This window comes from Coptis chinensis, chromosome 9 (assembly GCF_015680905.1).
Source record: "Coptis chinensis isolate HL-2020 chromosome 9, ASM1568090v1, whole genome shotgun sequence".
Taxonomy (NCBI): Eukaryota; Viridiplantae; Streptophyta; class Magnoliopsida; order Ranunculales; family Ranunculaceae; genus Coptis; species Coptis chinensis.
The window spans coordinates 51,768,698-51,782,654 of record NC_141464.1 but is presented as its reverse complement, the minus strand read 5'-3'; the positions used below and the strand labels follow the sequence as shown (position 1 = coordinate 51,782,654).

The 13,957-nt window shown below is 37.0% G+C and overlaps 1 protein-coding gene across 1 annotated transcript; it reads left to right on the top strand.

The window, feature by feature from the left end:
* The first annotated feature begins 2,661 nt into the window (after positions 1 to 2,661).
* On the top strand, positions 2,662 to 13,633 carry PRPS20 (chloroplast 30S ribosomal protein S20). Its single transcript, XM_086583379.1, has 3 exons — positions 2,662 to 3,131; positions 3,222 to 3,388; positions 13,252 to 13,633. The coding sequence occupies exons 1-3, from the start codon at positions 2,960 to 2,962 to the stop codon at positions 13,480 to 13,482; spliced, it is 570 nt and encodes a 189-aa protein (XP_086439505.1). The 5' UTR covers positions 2,662 to 2,959; the 3' UTR covers positions 13,483 to 13,633.
* The last annotated feature ends 324 nt before the right edge of the window (positions 13,634 to 13,957 follow it).

The following is a 13,957-nucleotide window of genomic DNA, read 5'->3' as shown; positions in this document are numbered from 1 at the left end:
ATACGGTTTAGGCTTCGCGCACAAGCCTTTAGTATTTCTAATTTTCTATTGTGTTTATTGTTTGGAAGTTCTTAAATGTACCATATTACACCCCTGCACTAGCGAATATTTGTCCATTTTGATATTTGATATTGCTTGGAAGTTTTCGTAAAACCTATGGGCTAATGAGCTATGTGTAATTCATGATAGTCAACAGTAAGTATTTAAATCAGAGGTTGTTTACAGTTCAGCAGGTTTTCTTATTTCTGGATCTATCTGGGTAAAAGTGGCATGGGGCAAAGCTCAAGCAGTCCCGTTTAACTCTTTAAGTGACAGTTTTCCAGGTGTCTCTTGATTCAAACTATTGTGGAAGTAATAAGAGGTGCCGTTAAACGAGTGTGTTTAGTTATATGATGTTAGCAGAAGCTCTATGTTATGGATGTCTATGGAAGTGTACATATCGTGTAGAGTTTGTGTTGTGTGTTCTTTACACCTCTGGAAATGTGGGTATGGAGGAAAATTATCTAAAATTTTTAGGGGCACTTGATCACTGAAAATATAAAAGTATGTGTTCGGCATAATAATAGCATGTGGAAAATCACACTAACATTAACTAGAATTTTTCTTTGAACAAAACAATTTGATCATTAACTATTAATGTAGATCATCCAAGATATTGTCTTTATGTTCGAGTTCAAACTTCATTAATTGTTTTTGGCGGAACATATGCACGTTTTCTTATTTCATCAGTCGCTCCACTTTGATTAATTAATCAGCTTATGAATGTGAGTATACAAGTACAACAACTTACTATTGTCGCAACAAACACAGAGTCTTTAGGTTCAGTTTTCTATTTGAAGTACTCATTTGATTCACATACATGACCAACAGAAATGAGACCTTCTCATATGTACAAGGTGAATTATATTGAGCTAAGATGAATTGTTAGTAATTTAATCTTTTTCTTCTTTCAGGCTAGCTGCATAGGACACCAAATTTGATCTTCTTCAATGTTGATAAAGATACAAGGAACAAAAGAATCTTTGCGATTGCAACTCAGAAAAAATGATAAACTTATTTGTTAAATGCAAAGGATTCTTGGATGACCCGGAAATATTCTACAGAGTAATTACATAAAGGTGTAATCTACTGACTCACAAATATGCACAAAATATAGCATTTGTGTGCCCAAAAAAAATTGTCTTCAGATCGTCATATTTTTTCCCCAAGTAATTATAAATACCAACATTTAACAAAAAGGCCCAAACTAATTTTAAAGCCCAATGCACTTGAATAATAGGCTTGAACTTTTTCTTTTAAAATATTGAGTACTTAATCAGTTTTTTTTTTGGTGAAGAGTACTTAATTAGTTCATCATCAAAATAATAGCACAACACACTTATAATAGGCTGAGCAAATCAACTATTAACGTAGTAAGCTTCTTTCAATTCCTATAAGAAAGAAGATCTCGGGTTATTTTTTTCTCTTTTTTTCCCTTAATTGTAATTTTGTCCTTTTCTTATCCTATATTATGTTTCAACTATTACTATCCTTTTTTATTTTTGCTTTTAATTATTCTATCTTGATCTCGCTGTTTCAGTTTATGGAATTGAATGTTAACTCTTTGGCATAATGACAAAGCTGAATCTTGGATTATATGATGTCAAATCTTAGATTGGACAATTTGGCAATGGAGCTGCAAAGAGATTTTGCACCTTGATGTACTCTGTTGTATAGGGCTGTTTAGTCGCAGCTAATGCTATAGACAAGCTATTGATCAATTTGTTTATGCTTACTACTCCTTAAAATAATCATTATACTTACTCCTCAATGAAATTAGTACAAAGGAAAATTAATTTCATATAACAGGCTTGCTATTAATTTTTGATGCTATTGATGCATCAATTATATTTTAGTGCAGGAAGGTCAGTCAATATTCTGTCAATGGTAGGTAATGCAACTAATGGCAGGTAACGCTAGGTAATGTTGTATTGGGCAGTTGTTAATAGTTTGATAAAAGTAAAAATACGTCATATTGAACTATCAATGTAGCAGGCCCAGCTGCAGGCGGGCTAATTGGTTAGTATTTTAAGAGTAAAACAGTATTAAGTATTTTTTATTTTTTTTTATGATAAAATTGGTCAGTGCAAACTAATGTGGGATAGACACATGCCACGTGCTCAAAACTAGTGAATATAAAGCCTTTGGGCCACAAGCCCACAAGTATAAATAAGCCATTATAATTTTTTTTTTATAGTAAAAAAATTTCTTTACTAAAATGTCTTCTCTACTTCCTCTTTAAGCTCTAGCCAACTTTCGTGTGATGAAATTGGTGCCCACAGTTGAGAGAAAGGTGACTGTGGTTTGTCCCCATGCAAGCATCTCTTGCAAGTTGCAACAGATCCAAAAGGAGGAGACACAATAACCAGAAGTTGGCTCCGACGCTTTATTTTGAGACACAGGTCCTACTCTTGAGTCTTGAGACGGAAATACCCACATTAATCGCAGGCCGGTCAAATTTCCTTTGAGCTACAAAAAACTGTTACTTTATATATAGTTTGAGGGTTTATACCATGTAAGCAAAAATAGTTCTCAGTATATTTCTAACAAGTATTAGGCCAATGAAACATCACTCATTCCATGATTCTAAATTTCTAATGACATTTGATGTGAAACATATTTGTAAACTTCTATCCACGCTATATTGGAAGTGATAAACTTCAGGTGGATTGTGCATGTTCACATCACACATTCAAACTTCAACGTGGGCTGTACGTGAAAGTGTAGTCAATATTTGCATGGACATCAACTTATCCATGGCCCAAGCCCAAAAACAAGTAACCTATAACAACCCAACACGTATACTCCGTATCCTTACTCCATATACAAACGTCTCCACTAGATCATCATTATCTAGTTTTGGTGATAAGCAAAAAACGAGATAAGGAAAACAAAGAGAGCAAAAGTTGAAGAGAAAAAAATGGCTGCCATTCATTGTGTTTCTTCTTGCTTTTCACTTCAAAAGAAGTTCCCTACAATAAACTGTACTACTTCTTCTCGTATTCTAACAAACCCCATTACCATTTCCACCACTACTTCAAACTCTCTCAGTTTTTCAAGAAACTTGTCTTCAGAAACTAGTTTTTCAAATGGTAAGTAAACTTCCTTACCTTAGTTTTCATTTTGAACCATATTGGTAATGTTTGTTTGGAAAAAAGAATGATTCTTTTTGTTTTTTTTAGGTGGTTTGTGGATGAGAGTGAGTGAGAGAACAAGTAGAAGGTCTGTTGTATGTGAAGTGGCTACAACTAAAAAACCGGATTCAGCTGCCAAGAGAGCTAGACAAGCTGAGAAGAGGAGAATTTATAACAAGTCTAAGAAGTCTGAGTTGAAAACCAGAATGAAAAAGGTACAAATTTTGACCTTACTGTTTTTTATAGACATGTTGCAAGTTGTATGTCAAACTTAGGGGGAAATAAAGTTAAAAGCTCAACTAAATACAATGTAGTTGTATACACTGCGACATTAGTCTGTGGTCTGTTGTTTGAGTTAAAGTACAATTGATTTAAGACTGGATTGTGGGAGTGTAGGAACGAGTTATTTTTCGGGTAATTATATAGATGATGCATTTTGTATCAAATGGATAGAATGGTAAATGATTTATGTTGGTCTTGTGGCATAAGGACAACAGTACAAGATTTATAAGTGATATGGTGGATGTTGTGGAAGACTTAGTGGTTTGGTATATAAGTATATTGCTTGAGATAGGCTCGTTATGTTGATTTAATTGGTGACGATGAGAGGGTATGATTTTGTTTGAGAAATCAGTTTTTGCGAGCTTGTTAGTTTTCAAATTAGTAAAACCTTAAATAGGCGGTTAAGACACTTGATTTTACTCGAAGAAATTAATAAGAAGGAAGCTTGCTATTAGCAACGGCATTAGGTAAAATTATATAAATGCTGCAAATGTGTAGTTGAGTTGTGAAGATTTTCAAAAGTAGAGTGGGTTGTAGAAGAGAACTTGAGATGTCTTTTACTCAAAGATCTTGTATTTTGAGTTGATTGGGGGAATGTTGAAGACTTGAGTATACTCTGAGTTTCCATAGCTGTTGTGGTATGTGCAATCATTCAATGAACGCTGCGTAAAATACTGGTATCCATTCGAGTTTGTCGTCTAATAGGAATCAAGATGTATAGTTCAGTTGATTGGTTGTGAGAAGTAGTAATGGTATTATGTGTTTGGAGGTACGGCATGAAAACAATGAATGAGGAGGACATCGTCTGCTGTTTGACCAAGTGTAATATAGTCACTTGTAAGGCATCCGAGAACAAGTGACTCCTGTGAGTTGTAAAGTCAAGTCACTTGGTTTCCTATGCTCCATATTGAAATTGGGTAAGAATGTACTACATAGAAGTCTCAATATACCAGTAGATAATGATGCTCACGACATGAATCTGAGGTGCGTTGTTTGGATTAAGATTCTCAATGATGTCCATGTAACATTTGATAGTTAGGTGTGTAGGGCCGAGTTACTATTCTGTAACTGATATACACTATGCATTTATGTCCAATGGTTCGAATGTATGTTGATTATACTTGTGGCATTAGGACAAGACTTATTAGAGATACGATAGACCGTGGATGTGGTGTAAGATTAAGTGGTTCAGTCAGAGGCTCAATTGATTGTTTTAATTATTTACAATGAGAGGGCATGGTTTTGTTTGTAAACTCCGTCTCTCTGAGGATGTTGGTTTTTAACAATTGGGAAAACCTGAAATACCTGGTTAGTATACATGATTTCACTCGAAGAAACTTACTCAGAAGTCCGAAGGGCACGTGTTATAGAGATGGCATGTGCTAAAACTACACAAGTGCTGCAAACAAATAGCTGAATTATGTAGAATTGCAAGAGAAGGGTGAAGTTGAGATGTCTTTCATTCGTAGATCTTGTAACAGAGTTGAGTGGGGGACTATTGAGCTCTGAGTTGCCATAGCTTTTGTCTATATATACCCTCCGAAATGTGCATGGTTCAGTGAACATTGTATCAAATATTGGATCCCAGTCGAGTTTGTCATCTAGTAGGAATGAAGATGTATAGTTCAGTTGATCTGTTGTGAGTAGTTGTAAGTGTATCATATCTTTGTATGCACAGCATGAAAAGAATGAGGAGTAAGGAGGGCATCATCCGCTGTAAGACCAAGTGTATTATAGTCACTTGTAAGGCACCCAATAACAAGTGGCTCTTTTGAGTTATGAAGTCAAGTCACTGGTTTTATGATGCTTCATATGAAAATTGGCTAAAAACTTGTGATGTAGAAGTATCTCACTATGCCAGTAGATAATGATACTTTTTTGCTCCATGTGGAGATGGGCCTTCTTTTGCCAGTGTAGGGCAATAGGGCATACTTACTAGTCCATAAAACTGAATAGCTGATTCATGGACCCCTACGCTAATGTGCTGATGCAGAAATGCCGGTATACTATTTAGATATGGATGGTTAGCACAAATAATTTCTATATGTATTGAACAGTATTCTAAAAAACGCTAGGTGGTAGTCGGGCGGTGGGAGAGCAGCGCCTAGACGGGCTAGGCACTAGGCGGTTTTTTTTTATAATTATTATTTATTTATTTAAATATATATATAAATAATAAAATCAATTGATATACTTTTTAAAAATACATATTAGTAATCCAACCACAAAAGTTAAGTAAAATCATAGCATGTCTCCTAACGTCATAACTCAAACAAAATGACAAAAGTTTCAACAAACCAAATGTGTCTTATAAAGTCATAATAAACGTATAAAAAGATAACATTATGACTTATGAACTACTCCACTAGGTCTACAATTCTTTCTCTCCATATCTTTCCACCACTTTCTCCGTCAGATTCAAACTCATACTTTTATCTCTCTCATCCTCGCTCTCCTCATCCGACACAAAATCTTCATCATGAAGTTGATGCATGAGCATGGATTATTAATTAATTAGTAGTTTCTATTTTGTTTGGTTTCCTAATTCAATTAGGAATAAGAATAAGATGGTTTCCTATTTGGTTTCCAATTAGGTTTAGTAGTTGTTTTCTTATATAAAGGCATCTAGGCTTTCATTGTTAGATGGTTATTATTGATTATTAATTCTTTGTGAATTGTTTTTCATGTTTGAAGGTTTAAACCCTAGACTTAGGTGCTTGATTTATTAAATCTTATTGATGTTCATCCATTGTTGAAGCTTCCGCCAACAAGATACATCAAATTTGGTATCAAGAGCCAATTGATTTTTGGGAATTTTTTTAAGGAAACACTGTTCACCACGGGGTTACTGTTCACAGCACACTATTCATTGCGGGAAAAAAAACTTTCTTCAATTTTCTTAGTTAATTGTCATGGAGTATCGTAGGAGAAATAGAAGAGAGTCACCGCCGCTGCCCGATCATCGAAGTTTCCATGGGTCGAAGTCCTATGCCGATCACAATTATGGGAGAATTTACGATATGGATTGCAGCCGCCGCGAGAGTTTTACTCCTTCAAGAAGGTATGAACCTCCTTCCCCTCCTCTATCACCGGTTGTTAGTTTGTGTCGAAAATTCAAGTCAGAGAAGGGATGCGAATTTTCTTCCCATGAATTGATGTATGATTCCGATTCCGACCACACAAAGAGGGATGGTGTTTCCCCTTTTAAAAATTGTCACTACCACCACCATGGAAAAAAATCACTTTTGTTAGTTAGGCAAACCCCGAACCTTCTCTTCTTGACTAACAAGGCAAATTATCTCAAACAAGGAAACACTGATACAGTGATCCTGCATGGGAACATCCTCCACCATCTAATTATGAAAGCGAGCGGCAGCGGTAACACTTTTTGTTTTAAGCAGCCTCTATAAGCTCTCGTGAACGACAAGCTTGTGCTGCCATTGATCCCACGATAGACAATCACACTGACCACCAACCGAATGATTTAAGGAATGCTTCAAAAGATTCTATTTCTACACCAACTGAAGATGATACAAAATCCCAGGCAAATCATGTGGTTCGGAATAGTATCTTAGTAAATGAGGACAAATCCAACCAACTTTCAGCATATGATACTGTTGTAAAACATCATCTATTCCTTTCTCGTCAACCACTATTATCAATTGAAGAGGAGAAACCCTTATTGGATTCTATAATGGTGCAATTTTCATCGGGGGTAGCGCAAAATATTAAGAAAGAAGAATCGGAAGTTCTTTTTGATCCTAGTATTTTTGTTTACTCTAAATATCACTTTTTTGGTTATTGTATTGGTCAACCAAGAATACCTGGCAGAGATGAGGCATGAACACTCAGCCAGACAACAAAGCCTGTTCATTCAGTGAATTGGGGAAAGAATGCATGGTACTTGGTTCTTTTTGCGAGTTATTATTTGGGCAAAATTCGAGGTCGACTTCCTTTGAACCACGGGAGGATCATGTACATATCTATCATTGTGCCTTACTAGCTTCACTAGCAAGTAATATATCTATCTCTTTTTCTTTTTCTTTCCTATTCTTGTTGATGAGTTTGACATTAAATTGAACATACACTAGATGTCCCAACCTTGTTGTATCAAGTCTATTCATTTTTTTGGTATGTATCTACCCAAAAGAAAATGGAAGTTAAAATACTATTAGTACTCTGACTCTCTTAGTTTTATTTATTTAATCACTTACTACAACCCTTCAAAAGCGCTCCAATTTCTCTCGCATCTCGATGAACTTGTAGTCAGTGAGAGGATCCTTGAAGCCATTCTTTGCAAGTTTGGAGTATGATTGCCATAATTAGACCACCATCCAACTAGTCAATAGATAAGGCAATGAACTCAAATATAAATAGTGTTAGTGTGTTACTTAGTATTAGATAATATCAGGCGGAATGGAAATGAGTAACTAAGTAATGAATATCTTACCTGGATCATACTTACCATCATTCTTGGCGCATCCCGCCACGGCCAAAGGTCTACCAAATGCACCTTCTTTTTTCTTATACACCAACAACTCATCATTTGTGACTTTATTTTGCACATCAAAGTCACCATGGAAGAAGTGCTCCTCTATACAAATAAAAATCCCATTCATGACAATTGGATCATTTCCTATACCTTGATCTTTGAAGTAATAATAAGGATTCAAAAGGTAGGCAGCCAAATGTAATGGACTGTCAAGCCGACAAATGCCTTTTTCTTTGATAATATCTATGACTGGATTGTAGTTAGTCGCCACATTTTTGAATGCCTCTTTGATATCTTTTTCTGTTTGTTTTAGTTCACCATGTAAAAAGTCCATAGATGGCTTATCTCCGTCAGCAACGCGAAACACTTTCACTAAAGGAGCAAACACTTTCAAGCATAGTGTTACCCCATTCCAAAAAGTCATACTTAATACGGTGGGATATGTCATTTTCCCTTTTGCAGTTTTTGGACCATTTGCACTCCCCCCATTCATCACTAGTAAACACAGTTTTCAACTTCTCTTTTTTTATCCATCAAACTTTGCAAAGTTAGGAAAAAAGTTGCAAATCTAAGTAACTCCCGGCCTCCTTATGTCTTTTTTTTTTTTGTAGCTTTCTTCATCATCGACAATGTTTTATGATGTGAATAAATGAAGATAGTGAACGCCTTTGTTTTATCAATCACTTTTTTGAACCTTGGTAGCTTTCCAATCCCTGCAAGCATAAGGTTCAATGTGTGAGTGACACATGAACTCCAAAACAAGTGTGGTCTCTTGTTCCTCACTAAAACCGCCGCGGCCATATTGTTCGAAGCATTGTCGGTCGCAACTTGAACTACATTTTCTGCCCCAATTTCTTCAATACACTTATCAATATAAGAAAAAATAAATTTTCCGATATGTGACTCCTCTGAAACTTCCTTAGAAGAAAGGAAAGTTGTGCCTAGCTTGCAATTGACATATAAATTCATGATGCTGTTTCTTTTTCGATCGATTCATCATGCGTCCGTCATAATAGAACACCCACTAGTAGCCCATTCTTTTTTTTGCTTCTCGAGTGAACTTTTGGTTCGCTCATATTTTTCCTTCAACAATGGCTCCCTCAACTGGTATTGACTTTGAGATAGGTAACCTGGGCCAACTTGACCAACCGCTTTAACAAATCTTTTGAAGCTATCATTGTCAATAGCATGAAAAGCAATACCGGTTTCATACACCCATCGAGACAAATATTGATACATGTTCTGAGTTCTTTCCTTCCAAAGTGCATCATTAATATTTTGTTAGCGCATCTTTTTCCTTACATCAATTGAGGAATCAGAAGTGATAGCGGATGCAAACTTATCCATAGGCCCTAGAGTGTGTGGCCTCTTCTTCGACACCACCTCGTCATCTTCTTCATCAATAATTTGAACTTCTGCTCTTACTTCTGTAATGTACTTGTCTTTCTTACCCTTCTTAATTTTTGCTCCTTCTAGTGCAGCTTTACACTTGGCTTTATCTTTGTCGTTAGACTTTGGACATGTTGTTACTTGTCCCTTAATGTTCACAATGTGTAGGTCATTTGATAAATGCCCCCACTAATTTTTTCTTGCACAACTTATATTTTAACTTTTTTTTTTTTTTTTTTTTTTTGCATTCCAAATCATAATCAAAGTTACAAAATGTTAATCCCCATTTAGCAAGATGCTAAGTTACAAGATTACCCACACCCTAAACATGAGATACCTTCAAATACTAAATACAATATTATCCCAATCACACACAAAGTCTTGAAATCTTAAGGTCTTCAAATCGGCCACTTCCCTAGACCAATTGTAGAGTACTTCTTTGATCTCCAACAAGACTTTAAATGCCTCCTTGGTCTTTTGCTCAAATATTCTCCGATTTCTTTCATTCCATAGAACCCAAATAATTGCTCTAGGAAGGTGTTCCGCAATCCACCTTGACCCGGTGATAGAGCATGTTTTATAATATCCCCACCAAGTGCATCCTCAATTCTAGTCGGTGGTGTCCAAGGTTTGTTGAAGGGCACAAAAATACCTCCCACATCCTCATAGCAAAAGGAATACCGGATGAAGATATGATCCACATCCTCTCCAATCCCTCCACACAAAGAGCATTTATTATCAATAATCATTCCTTTAGAAATTAGTTTGTTCACGGTTTGAACCCTCCTTAGAAGCGCCATCCAAGTGAAGAATGCCACCTTAAAGGAATAGAAGGCATCCAAATCCTCCTATATGGAAAATCCACTAGAATTTCTTGAGGTTTCAACACTTTTCTCACATGATTCTTGGCTTAAAACCCCATACATGGATTTCACCGTGAAAACTTTGCTTTTATCCCACTTCCAAAGGCCCCATCTTCCTCCCCAAACTTATCCCCCTCTTGATACATAATGCCCAACAAGCTAACGAAATAAGGTGCCTCCCAATCATTTAACCTCCTTCTCAAGGTAATTTCCCATTCCATCCCATTCGCGCTCCTTTTAGCATAATCTCCTACCTTGGCATTTTTGTTCACCACAATACCGTAGATAGCGGCATATTGTTCACATAGTGGTCTCTCTCCAATCCATATGTCATGCCAAAAAGATATGGAACTATTCTCACCCGGTAAAAGAGTTACCCCTTTAGAAAAATTCTCCCACCCTTTCATTATGCTCTTCCATAGTGTGATACCATAAGGCCCCCGAGGTTGCTTTGGTTTCCATTCATTTTCCCCTTCCCCGTATTTATCTACTATTATCCTCCTCCAAAGATGTTCCTTTTCTTCTCCATATCTCCACAACCATTTTGCTAGTAATGCTTCCCCCATGGCATATATATACTCCCAACTATATTTTAACTTATATTTTAACTTATCCTTGCTGTTTGCATCTCTCAACATTCCATACTCCCAACTAACATCGTCATAATCACGTTTCAAAAGATCGGATTCAGGCACGACATTAGATGCCACAGAAGAAGCAACATTACCAACCATTGAACTGAAAATATCACAGCATCATACAACAATTAATAACCCAAAAAGACAATTCAACCATGTAAGTTACTAGAACAGTCGAACAGAATATGTGAAATAGCTAAATGATTTCCGAAATTGGATAAAAAAAAATGAGCTTGTTGGTTTGGTACTTTGTAGAAGAGAAGAAGAACAAAACAAAAAAGAAAAAGTAGTAGTAGTAGTAGTAGTAGACTAGTGGTGTATTACATTAGTACTTTATGGTGGGAGCTGCTGCTGAACGAAGTTGAAACTTGGAAGACTTGGATACTAGCTACTGAAGGAAGTTGGAGTTGACGAATTGTTAAAGAAAGTTGTTGTTCAACCTTGTTGAATACGGCTTTGAAAGTTTGAAGTTTGATCGATCTCTTAAGCATACTGGCCTTTAATCTTATAAGCCCTATTGGGCCTTCTTGGGCTTTTATTTCATTGAAAATCTTCTTTTTTCGAAAAAAAAAAATACGGGCCCGAGTAGACCGATTAGCCCCGCTTGGACCGCCTAGTCGGTTAACCGACTTGTCCACTGATTATAGGCTTAGGCAAGTCGCCTGGGCACCGCCTAGACCGATTTTTAGAACACTGGTATTGAATAAGTATAAAGTGGTACACTACTATACCATTCTTCATACATTCCAATCTGTTCTGGGAACTACCGGCTATATGTTTTTCATTTAATACGTCCTCTTGAATGAGAATACAGAAGTACAAAGTCTCCTACTGTTGCAGTGAGGGTTTTTACCCACGGCCATACTCCGTTTCTTACTAATATTAGCTGTGTAATCATGAGATCCGTACGTGAGTCTAGTAGGCTCATTCTATATTTATTTTGTGGTAAGCCAAACTCATCTTTCTTAAAAATTAGGAAAAGAGCGCAAACAGACATTCACACACTCATCCTTGACGGTTAACCTAGCATCCTCCATTAGTTGTCAGCGAAAGGGAGTAAGACTGAAACATCCTTTTTGTTATAATGAAAGAGGAATCCCAATTGATCTTAACATGAGTGACGAATGGAAATTAGAATAATCACTTAGAACCCTAAAAGCATCAACTTGAACATCCAATTCAATTGAGATTGACAAGTAACTTGTTTATGATTCATGCCCTTATATTATCTGTTGTCAAAGCCAGCGAGGAGGCAGCAACTCATAGTGAAAATAGTTGCAGGTTGTCATCAAAGGCGTTGCCGAGGCGGCCCAAGGTCACTTGGGGAACTCATGCCTTGCTTCTTCCCAGACAACATTTTTTAATAGGAATTTGCTTTCTATTCAAGCAACATGACACTAGTCTCCTTTGACATCTAAATAAAATTACAAAACCCATGTAATCCTCGGGAAATAAAGGGACACGGGATTGCTAAAATACTCGACCATGGACTGGCCATGTGCTGGTGTAGGTTCTCCGGATCACATGCACCACATCTTATTTCTTACAGATCAACGTTGGTTCTCTGCAGTGTCCTATTTTTGTTCTTAGGCGGTAAACACCCTTATAGAACCAGTGTAGTTGGTCCTGCTCTTCTGTATTTATCTTGGCTGACAAAATGGAGTCAATTCTTCCTAGATGGAACTACCGCAATATAAGACACCTATGATTTGTCATCATGCACTTATATGAACTTATGAAGTACATTATGCACGCAATGGCATTGGCCAGCCCAGAATGGGCATGAACTTCTGCCTAGTTAGTTAGTCATTACTAGACCTTTGTTGCTGTATTTCCAGTTTGTTGTGTTTGAAAGAAACATTTATGTTGATATCTACGTAACGTGTGACTTCTTTGCCTATTGTAAGTATCTTGTGTGCATAAACTGTCTTTCATGGACGTGAGATTGCTAATGAATGTAATAAGATGCATTCAGTATGAGCTACTTTCAGAGAAAGTTGTCACAACGTTGTAGCAGCATAGTAGCTCCAGGATGCTACAGTGATTACCACAATAATAAGTCCAAATGGCGCCCGACATCATGGGATGTATACTTCCGGTAATTCTTAATAGTGACTCCGGTAGATTTTAGGGCAAATAGATAATTTTGCTTACACATATTAGGGAGATTCCACAATTTGTTAACAAGATAGGCCCTTGTTTACTGAAATCATTGGCAACGCTTATTAAAAAAGGAGGTGACTTCAGTCAAGTAGGATTGAACTAGCTCCTTTAGAAGTGTTCAGCATTTCTGCAGGTTCTTCCACTATGACTGTGGGATGTGGTTCAGTAGTCCTGCTTCTGTTGCATTTGCCTGCCTAAATTAGTATAGACAGTGATGAATGGTCTCTGTAACACTTAATGGTCTATTTCAGGTGCTGGAGGCACTTGATGTACTTCAGAAAAAGACTGATGCACAATCTGTAGAAGTCCTTTCAATAGAGAAACTGATTGCTGAGGCATACTCAGCCATTGACAAAGCAGTGAAAGCGGGAGCACTTCACAGGAACACTGGAGCCAACAGAAAGTCCAGGCTTGCCCGAAGAAAGAAAACTGTGGAGATTCACCATGGCTGGTACACCCCTGCTTCCTCTTTAAGTGCCTGACAATTCCACATAGTGGATGGGGGTTTCTGAGTTTCAGAAAGATGGAATAGAAGAGAAACGGTTGTTCCATTTTGTATCTCATTTTTGTTAAAAGCTAATTGTATCCCTTCTCTCTCAATGCATATAATATGTAGCATCTCTGTCCTGTTTAGTTTCTGTGTTTTTAGTATTTCTTCTTGTGTTGAAACTATCTATTCCTAATGCACATTAATTCCGTCAATATGTAATTCTACCATCGCTCAGTGATAGCAGTTGAACCCAATCGTCTATCAAGGTATCCTACCCATTACTCCCCCGCTTCCCCAACTGCTTTTAATGACATTTTCCAGCAAGTTGGTTCTGCGCTCTGGCGTCCTAGCCTTTGATGTCATCTATAAGGAATACTGAGGATACTCATTCATCCTTCCCTGGCTTTGATTTTAGATAACATGGTGGAAGATTGCCGATTTGCAGCCACTCGGTAGGATTGCAGGCT